The sequence below is a fragment of the Lynx canadensis genome, chromosome B2 (genome assembly GCF_007474595.2).
Source record: "Lynx canadensis isolate LIC74 chromosome B2, mLynCan4.pri.v2, whole genome shotgun sequence".
NCBI classification, from domain to species: Eukaryota; Metazoa; Chordata; class Mammalia; order Carnivora; family Felidae; genus Lynx; species Lynx canadensis.
The window spans coordinates 100,012,305-100,023,074 of record NC_044307.1 but is presented as its reverse complement, the minus strand read 5'-3'; the positions used below and the strand labels follow the sequence as shown (position 1 = coordinate 100,023,074).

General features: G+C 38.1%; 1 protein-coding gene across 1 annotated transcript in view; it reads right to left on the bottom strand.

The window, feature by feature from the left end:
* Positions 1-4,905: 4,905 nt before the first annotated feature.
* Positions 4,906-10,770, bottom strand: part of CDC40 (cell division cycle 40) — a 61,120-nt gene continuing 55,255 nt past the window's right edge. Inside the window, exons 13-15 of the mRNA XM_030316148.1 lie at positions 9,623-9,699; positions 7,971-8,115; positions 4,906-6,947 (exon numbers count right to left, since the gene is read on the bottom strand). Of these exons, the coding sequence (XP_030172008.1) occupies positions 6,770-6,947; positions 7,971-8,115; positions 9,623-9,699 (400 nt within the window). The 3' untranslated portion in view covers positions 4,906-6,769. The remainder of the gene's footprint in view (positions 6,948-7,970; positions 8,116-9,622; positions 9,700-10,770) is intronic.

The window sequence follows — 10,770 nt, the reverse complement described above, 5'->3', positions numbered from 1 at the left end:
ACTGATGCTTTGTAAAACTAGCAATGTTGCTGTGGGCACAGTTGTGAGAAAGTGATGGGGGCCCGACTCTAATGGAAGAGGCCAAGAGAACGTCTTTAGCTAGGTTCTGTTTTACTGAAGAATGAAACACACATAATCTGGGTATCTGAGTGTTTCTTTTAAATTACCTCGGAGAGAGCAAGCTGGAAGCCGCAAAGATTATGCTGCAAATCTGAGATTTAAAAAATACACAAGAAAGTTGCATTATGTAAAGGTGGCAGAATAGTAGGATGAAAGGAGACAGATTTTGATGCTGTGGGTAACTAGCTATGTGGTATTAAACAAATCATCACCTTTATTGGCCTGTTTTCTTATGTTAGGTTGGAATATTTGATTTCTAAGGTTTCTCCTACCTTGATGATCTCGTTATTCTAAGGTTTTTGTGATTAGAGAAGGCTTAGACAGTGGTAGGATAATTTCTTGATTTGTGCGCTATAAAGGGAAGCCTTGGGATAAATTCAGAAGGATCCAAATGATGTGCTTATTCAGAAGAAAAGGCCGGGGCACCCGGGTGGCTCAGTCGGTTAACTGTCCGACTTCGGCTCAGGTTGTGATTTCGTGGTTGGTGAATTCCAGCCCCGCGTCAGGCTCTGTGCTGACAGCTCAGAGCCTGGAGCCTTCTTCGGACTCTGTGTCTCCCTCTCTCTCTGCCCCCCCCCCTTGCTCGCACTCTGTCTCTCTCCCTCAAAATAAGTAAACATAAAAAAAAAAAAAAGGCCCAGATAATAGGGGACTCTGTTCTGATGGCTCTCCAATCAAATGAAGTCCCCTTAGGCAAAGTACCTTTTTGGATAACACACTTAAACTCACCTGGTTCTAAAAAACAGGTCTCAGACTGCACTGGTTTACCCTTTTGTTTCGAGAATGTCCTAAAAAATTGGCGATATCTGAAGATACTAGGTTAAGTATGTATGTATCTATGGTGATCCTTTTGTGTGTACATGTGTGAACGTGTTACCTTTTGTACACACACAACACAAATGTATAGACATATACCTTTATATGTATGGATGAATTCGTGAGAAAGAAAAATCTTCAGACACACGAAGCTCAGAGGGAGCCTGGACCCTGACAGAGCAGGAACCTGTACCTCCTGCATTAGTGCTAGGAGTTGAGTGTATCAGTGATGCTAGAGGCCTACAGCACTGGACATAAGGCTGTGTTGGGGGAAAGGATTGTCCTGGAGACACCTGCAGCAGTGGGCCCGTTGGAGGGCGACAGCCTCAAAGGAAGAGTCCTAAAAAACCCACCCCTCTCACCCCCACACCACAAGAAAGCTTTATCCTTGCTGTAGCTCTAGGAGGAAATCAAAGTTTCCCATGAGAATTTGAAGCCCCTGGCCGTTTTAAGGAATTGAATTTATATTAATCTCATGGTGAGGAAAACCATAAGGTGAGAAACTGAGGTAAAAAACTGAGGGAGTGAGGGTGAGGGTAGATGGCAGAAGCAAATGTAACACCACTGCAAAGGGACTGCTTCAACTCAGACTACAAAGGCTTTCTTAAAAAACAAAATGAAAAACAAAACAAGACCCACAGGAGATGCATTCTTAACACAAAGTTACAAGTGACAAAGAAATGGCCCACCATGAGGTCGAGTTGACAGACACAATAAACACTGGGATTTTCAGCCTAAGAACTTGACATAGCAAATCTTAAAGAAAATACAAATTGTTTAAAATGATTACAGGCGTAAAAGACTATACAAATAGACCTTCCGTCAAGGGAAAGTCATTGGAATACATTTAACGGATTAAGTGGCAGATTAGACACAGGTGAAGAGACCTCCAGGTGAACTGGAGGAAACTGCCCAAAATGTAGCACAGAAAAGTATAAACATGCACATTCTTTTTTTTTTTGTTTTTTGTTTTTTGTTTCTTTTTCTGATTCTGTATCATGATTGTATTCTTTATTTTTTTATATATATATGAAATTTATTGACAAATTGGTTTCCATACAACACCCAGTGCTCATCCCAAAAGGTGCCCTCCTCAATACCCATCACCCACCCTCCCCTCCCTCCCACCCCCCATCAACCCTCAGTTTGTTCTCAGTTTTTAACAGTCTCTTATGCTTTGGCTCTCTCCCACTCTAACCTCTTTTTTTTTTTTTTTCCTTCCCCTCCCCCATGGGTTCCTGTTAAGTTTCTCAGGATCCACATAAGAGTGAAACCATATGGTATCTGTCTTTCTCTGTATGGCTTATTTCACTTAGCATTACACTCTCCAGTTCCATCCACGTTGCTACAAAAGGCCATATTTCATTTTTTCTCATTGCCACATAGTATTCCATTGTGTATATATACCACAATTTCTTTATCCATTCATCAGTTGATGGACATTTAGGCTCTTTCCATAATTTGGCTATTGTTGAGAGTGCTGCTATGAACATTGGGGTACAAGTGCCCCTATGCATCAGTACTCCTGTATCCCTTGGATAAATTCCTAGCAGTGCTATTGCTGGGTCATAGGGTAGGTCTATTTTTAATTTTCTGAGGAACCTCCACACTGCTTTCCAGAGCGGCTGTAAACATGCACATTCTTAACATTTTTTAGGTAGTTTGAACCTTAGAAGATGAAGCAGTAAAGTTGAACATTTGAACCACGTAAAATGTGCTGCTAGGCCTGGTACGTGCAGTATGGCAGCCATTAGTCACATTTTGCTATTGAGCACTTAGAATGTGGCTAATGTGACTGAGGAACTGAGTTTTACATTGTATTTACTTTTAATTAACTTAAATTTAAAAACTTATACCTGATTCAGTTATTAGAAGACTCTCTTTGCAACAACTTGGGCATGTAAATCGACTTGGTATAAAAGAGGTGGAATATTTCATGGATGTTTAGGGTCTGAATGGAGATGTGCTGTTAAGTGTAAAATATACACCAGATTTCAAAGACTTAGTATGAGAAAAGTAAATATTTAAAAAATAATTGAATGTTGAAGTAATACCTTGGATATGTTATCTTAACTAAAATATTAAAATTAACAACCCCTGGGCTTTTTTTTAACCTTTTTTTTTTTTTTTTTTTTTTTTCATTTATTTATTTTTGAGAGACAGGGCACAAGTGGAGAGGGGCAGAGAGAGGAGACAGAGCCCAAAGCAGGCTCCAGGCTCTGAGCTGTCAGCACAGAGCCTGGCATGGGGCTTGAACTCACAAACCATGAGATCATGACCTGAGCCGAAGTCGGATGCTTAACCGACTGAGCCACCCAGGTGCCTCACCCCTGGGTTTTTTTGTTTTTTTTTAAATGTGACCATTACATTAGAAAGTTAAAGTCTACGGCCATACCACCCTGAACGCGCCCAATCTCGTCTGATCTCGGAAGCTAAGCAGGGTCGGGCCTGGTTAGTACTTGGATGGGAGAAAGTTAAAAGTGACACACATGAAAAAAAATTACACAGCTCACATTTTTCTATTCAACAGCATGATACTGGGACATGTACTTAAAATATGCTTGAGATTTGAGTTAGTCCCTCAGATCTCAAATGCTGAAGGGTGGAGAGTAGGTTGTGGAGAGCTAAAAAAAAATTCATCTGAACTTTGTGACTGCAGTTACAGGAAGCTGTACCAGCAAAGGAATTATCTTTCTTTGTCACTAAAAATAAAGCCACTCTAAGGACTCTGGCTGCAAGTTGTGCCTTCTTTTCCCTTAAGTTCCAGATAAAATTGTGGTGTTTAGGTTGAGAAAGTGGTTCCTACAATTATTATAGTGATTATGAACATGGAAAGTACACATAGAAATACAGATAATGTATATCTATACATATAATCACACACACACATGCATATATACACAAACACGCATGCACACACATGTATTTGTTTTTGGTTAGCAAAATTTGTCTTGAGTTTACATGTTTCTGAAATGAGGCTCAAGATAGACTCTACATCAGTGTTTCTCATCCTCAGTGTACCTGCCTATCAACTGGGGACCTTACTACAAGTGCTGAATTTGATCCAGTGAAGAATATATATATATATAGACACAAAAATATGAATATATGAATGAACACAGAAATATATATGTTCACTGGCTCCTCCAACGAACCTCCATTTTCTTTTCTGTATCTCGGTGAGCAACATCATCTCCACGTGATTCTGATACAGCTGGTCCTCAGTCCGCTCTGAGAAACACTTTTTTCCAAGGAGAGCCTCCGTAACCCACGAAGTGTGGCAGTCCTTATGGCTATCATCCAAGGGTTTAAGATTTCACTGTTCTTGTTTTCCTCCCGGTAATTTATAAACGTGCTAAGGACATCAGGCACCCTCACAGTGCATCGTCAAGAATCACTATACTTTTTTACCTAGGGAAGCGCCTGTTTGACGCTATTCCCTGTCCTTTATCTTCAGAGTGTCTCCTTAGGGCAAAACATTCCCAGCTTGTGCTTCAATATTTAAATGTTCATTTGATTAAAACTTTCAGTATAGCATCACTTTCATTCCAACCTTTAGGGAGGAAATCTGTCCTGGGTGTGATAAAAAGGTTGCAGTGAGGAAAAGGGGCCAGAAGGTAACCACTTAATTTCAGCGACCATATGGATGGTCTTGAGGCTTTTTGAAGCTGGGCAAGAGCCGCACTCATTTGTGTACTCTGAAATAGGTACAGTCATGACTCAGTGTCACCACTAGGTGTATAAATATGGAAGGCGTTAAACTTAATCTGTGTGCTCTCAGCGTGCTGCCCTGTATTTTTGTTACGTAACTAGAATAAACCCACTAATGTTCCATATTAAAATACCATCCCCACCTCTAAAGCACCATTTCTCCCCATAAGATAAAAATGACCCATGAAAATCTGCGAATGGTTTAATCTGTTGTCTCTCAACAGAGTTAACACTTAAAACTAAGAATGAAAATTTTGATAATACTTTCTACAAAAATGCTTTATTTAAAAATACGATCTTTTTAAAAAAGAGACAACTTTTATATACAGTTACTTAGTTTAGAAACAGTCAAAAACACAATAAAATAAACCCAGATTTAGAAATTATGATTTGTAACGTACACAATACTGATGCTGAACAAGATCAAAGTTTAAATGTATGGATTAATTCTTTTTGTCCCATCACATTTCAGTAATTCACATTTGTTAAAACCAGTGGCTTGGGACTGAAGAAAAGGTCTTGTGTGAATTCCTTCCTCTTCAGGAACGGCAGCCACCCTTCCTGGCAGATACAGAAAGGCAGTGTAGCAGCCAGGCAGTGTATTCTTATTTCTTTGAGTGTCTGTGTGTCCAAAAATAACACGTCTACCATTTTTATTCTCTTTTTCCATTTTCTTCTTTGGGATTTATTTATGTGTGGCTCTAGTACCAGGTCATCAATACCAGGCCTTTTTAGAAATTAATTTTTAAAAATGGAAGTTCTAAGCACAAGGAGCATGAATTGCTATTGATAGCCCAGGACTCCGAGCTAATGCCCTTAGGATATCAACATTCAACATGATTTTGGTCTCCACGTCGGCACTCTGAGCCACGATGAACCGTTCTTTGTAAGCATGGTACTGAAATATTTCAAAGTATATTCAAATATATTATAGAGATTTGTACTAAACCAGAAGAAATGGCTTGTCACCCAAAGGGCTATTAGCTACTGTATTCGAGAGGCTATCTTGATTCCACAATTTGAAACTTAAGTTTTTTTTTTTAAACCAACCAACCACAGTTATTGCTTCTCAAACTGGGGAACCTTAGCCAACTTCTTGGAGTATCAATTTTACTCAAAGATGTGGAAAGAAGTTAAACATTTTTCAGATCTTAAAAAGTTCTGTTGACTATATCCACGAGCAAAATCAGAATAATTTTGAAGATAAAACATACAACTTCAAAGAAATGACAAGGTGACACTTTGGACGATGACCTCATACCCTGTCTCCTATGAGGAGTATTTCAGTAGTAACATCTATGAATCAATGACCTAGGAGACCCTGATTTCTGAAAGTGTAGCCAGGTCCTTACAGACAGTAAATACAAATAAAATTCAAAGTCTTCACTCATCCTCTTGAGTGTCACCTTCAAAAATAACATAATTCTCTGATTATATATATAGTCCTGTCTGTACTGATCAGGAAGAAAGCCAAGGAAAGAACTCTGGACTGTTTATTTTCCATCGTTTAATAATTAGAGGAATATCTGCAGTTAGAGAAGATTGCTGGCTTACAAGTAAACACACAATATATGTCATAAAAAATAGAACTCCTGAATCCAAAAGATTTGAACTTGACCCACCAAAAATAATGGGAACAATAATTGTGGGTGGTTTTATCCTTCTTTCACATTCACATTAAATTATACCATCCCTGTTCCTTACTTCCCTTTTTGTCGAAGAGGTACACATATGGTGACTTTCTGAATTATTTGTCATTAGTTATATTACCTCCTTTAAAACCCCAAATCCACCAGGGATTCTTCCTCAATTCAAGAGAGATCCTTTCAGTATATCGACTGGGTAAACCCCAACTGCCTGCCAACAATAACCCTCACCAAATGGAAAGTCAGTGGTCATTCTCTGTATAAATAACATCTATAAAGAACTAAATGAAATTGCCAATGAAATTATAGGAGACAAATTTACAAGAAACGTTTTTTTTAAACAATGGGTCAACTTCATAAGGCCATGTAAGGAAATCATAATTTGTAAATCAAGTTGTCATCCAACACATTTAATAATTAAATATAGTTAAATATGATATTGGATCAAAAATGACCCTAGATAAGGATGAATCTCATTAATCCCACAATTTAATGAGACCATCCCAACCACATGTGATGACTTTCGATGTTTCATGAGGATGCCACACTGCACCTATGCACACCTTATCATGAGCTTTAAATCGACTGTAGAGTTTTGTGGTCTTCCAGTCCCAGATATTCAATTTTCCATTTCCATCTCCTGAAATCACATAGCTAGAATGGGAAGGAAAATAAGTTCAAATTATTGAAACACCTTAAAGTGGATAAGGAACAGAGAAAGAGTTCATCTTTTTCCCTGTAACATTAAAAAAAAAAAGTCAATATGAATATACAATACTCAGAATAACACAGTAGAGTATAAAGTAGTCTATAATTTAAACTTCTACTTAAAAAATCTCCCCATTGAGCTACCAGCCTATGAGTCAAAATTTATTAACTTGGAAGTTATTTAATAAATTAAAAATTCATTCACTTGGAAATTTATTAACTATGGAAACCCAGGGGCCACAATAAATGGAGTATTAAATCACTCTCTAGACAGAAACGGTGCAGGGAAACGAGCTTCACACAGAGCCAGCGAACACCGGTTCTACCAGAGTCAGACTCGACCACCTTCATGGTTATTTTCTGGCTTCAACGTCTTTTGAAAATGTTTAAGACTGACTCAGAGGGGTCAACTCCTAGCCTAAACATACAAGGTTGCAGAGACTTCAGAATTACTTGTACCTATATATTTTAGCTGAGAATAGGGGAATGAGTGCAGAGTTTAACTCCAAGAAAGGCTCCACCTGGGCTCCGCAAATCCAGTGCAGCCTAGAAAGAGCCAAGAGCTGGATTTGAGTCTCAACACAAAGGCTGCCGTGATGTTGTTCATGTCAACACTGTGATACAGAATTAATTCTGCTGTAGAGCGATCTATAGCAGTAGAGCGATCACAGTCTGGCTAGCCTTGTTAGAAGAGCAGAGAGACAAGAAGGCACTGCCTGTATAGATAGGCATTTATGATGTGGTTAAAGGCACAGGACCAAGCAGTATAAGGAGACACAGTACAGAACTTAAAAAAGCCAAATGTAGTTTTCATAGCTTGCTCTTGCCTTTCCAGCAGGCATTGTGACAATCTGCACAGTTCTCATACAATTACATATGTGGGAGTGATTTTTAAAGTGTTATTACTTGTACAACGGTAGGTCATATCATCATTATTTGAATATGAGAATACAGGAGATTTAAACTTACCTCATGTCTGGTGAAAAGTCCACCTGACAAGCGTAACCTGCTACCATATGGCCCTTAAAAATTTTTTTCTTATTTAATCTAAATCTATTCTGTGCTCCAAAAATTAAGATTTGGTTGTCCATCGATTGGCACGCTAGCCATTTCCCTGTAAATTCAAGAAATGGGACATTTTAGAGCCAAGACCAGAAATTCTAAAAAGACTTTATTTTAAATATGTTCAGACATTAATATTCTCTTGTTACCAACCACTTTACAACAATAGGAAAATGAATTTACTATACTGTCTGTAAGGTATTACAAATGTGTTGCTGACAAGAGGGATTTATGTATAAAGTAATGGATTTTGTGCATATAATCCTGTATCATTAAGTACTCTCCATATAAAAGCTTTTTTTTGCCTATATAAGGATATACAGAAATTCTGAGTTTAGCATTAACAGAACTCAAATAAAATTTTATTAAATAAAATTAACTTGGACTAAGTCCAACAGAACCATGGAGGAAAAGAGATTTACCTATGTTAATTACGGAAAAAGGAAAGATTACCTCTTGGTGAGAAAACCTAGGATTATTAAATAAAACTATTCAAAAAAGATGTATCCCCAAACAATTATAGAAACTGTATTGAAAGGCCAAGTTGCTTTTATCTACCCAAGACTCACCAAAGCCTCGAGAGCCTATCTTTTTGCATCCTAGGGAACTTGCAGACATTATTAACTAAGGAAATGCTCTTAACAGTATTCAGTCTGAGAGGGTAAATAGCCTTGTTCAGGGCACGATATCTGTGATGGATAGTTTAAAAATGCATACATAAAATGTAGACACAGGGTGACAAATGTGACAAGTATACAATGTGATTATCAAAGCAGAACCCAGTTAGGTTGCTCTTCTCATAAAAATCATAGGGCATTTGACAGAAGTGATCACTGATTTGCCTGTGGCAGACTCCTTGATGGAAGCACAAACTGTTTCTTGCCTCTTTCTTCTTCCTTGCTCTACATTCACAGGAGCTATGTGAGTTAACAGTGATTTGATGAGTGTTGCCCAAACATCAGATCCTCTACTTTAATACCCTCATGGAGAGCTATAATTATATCAGTAAACTGTCACGGTATCTCTGTAGTGCAAATTACCTTATACTTAAAAGGCAATGCATTATTGAATAGAAAATAGTATTAGACGGATTTATCTTTTTTATTTTGCCTGAGAAAATCTTTTATGGTAAATTGCGAAAGTATTTTTATTATGGGGAACCAGATCAAAATTTTCTATCCCTTGAAAGAGAAAGAACTCACAGTAAATCACTAAATGACTGAACACGGTTCTGTCGGAAGGAGAATTCTCAAAAAAACAAAAACAAAACCCGATCCTCAGATAGAAATCCTTAAGATGCTCAGTGTTAGCTAGAATTCAGTTTGCTTGTTTGCTTGCTTATTTATTTATGTATAAAAAAACAAGAGAATGGGTGAGGTGACTCACTTATGAAAACCAGTGATTATTTCCAATTTTGAAAACATTGCCTTATACAAGTATGACCCTGTGACAGACTTGCCCTAGGAGGGAATGGCCAAAGTTCTTCTGAAGACAGAAATCACACTTTGTCTGAGAGGCTCATAAAACACATTAAAACCACATTCTACCTACTGACTCACCATTTGGAGACAAAGTCACTGCAGGCATCGAGTGCATACTGGGCTCTGCTATGTACTTGAAATCCACAGGGATGTCCCTAAAATTTAACAACAGCTTATCAGAAAAAGTAATTTTTAAAAAGTATCTTTAGGAGAATTGTCTCGGAAACTAAAGAGATATTCTTGAAATGATATATTTAATGAACCTTTCATGAAACTTCACGGGGGGAAGGAAAATCACAAAATGGCATCCCGTTGCTTATTACAGATCTTTCACTTCACAAATGCCTTTCCGTGAGAATTATGACAGTGTTCGTGGTTTTCCAGTTCTACTGAAACTTTGAGTTTTATGTCAGAAAAAAATCTGTGACTAGAGTTCTTTAACAATGAGTTCATCTGAAAATGTACCACCGTAGGCAGAAGCAAGATGTCTGAGGCAAGCCTACAGGGACGTATTTTCCCTGCCAGTCAGCCTTAACGTGCTACTCTGCAAACAGGTGAGAGTGTAAAAGAGCCTTCAGCAATGCAAGTGGATGGTAGGCGAAGCTGCGCGGGGATCTGCAAGCAGGCAGGGCCCATCCAGAAGTAATGAGATTTCTGCATGGGAAAGGGCGATTAAGGGCCTGGTACCTGGACATCTTCTATTTTCAGTCTACATGTGAAGGATTCTAGATGCATATGGTGCAGGGGAGAAAATGCATTAAAAAATTCTTATGTGAGTGACACAAAGAATAAAACAAAAACAACAAAAATGCCAAACTAGTCACACCTAGATCTAGAACCATGACAATTTCCATATGCCATTTTGTTTTTAATATTCTCCACTTAAAATTCTCCATGAAGAATTCTTTAGTAATTCTGAGGGATTTGGGGCTTGTTGCTTTTCATGAGTGATCAGGAATGTTTCTTACAGGTAATGTGTGGAAAACGTAGTCTGAAGAATAACACAGATATAAAGCAGCAATATCAATTTCTAACTATAGTGCAAGTTTCAAAACTTTGATTAATTGGAAAATAACAATAATCAGAATACTAATTTGCTTTAAGTAAGAATTTTCTCTATCCATCTATCTACCCATCCAGAAGAAGCAGATGATTAGACAAAACTTCTATGAGCGGGAATGCCTGGGGGGTTCAGTCAGTTAAGTGTCCAGCCATTGGTTTCGGCT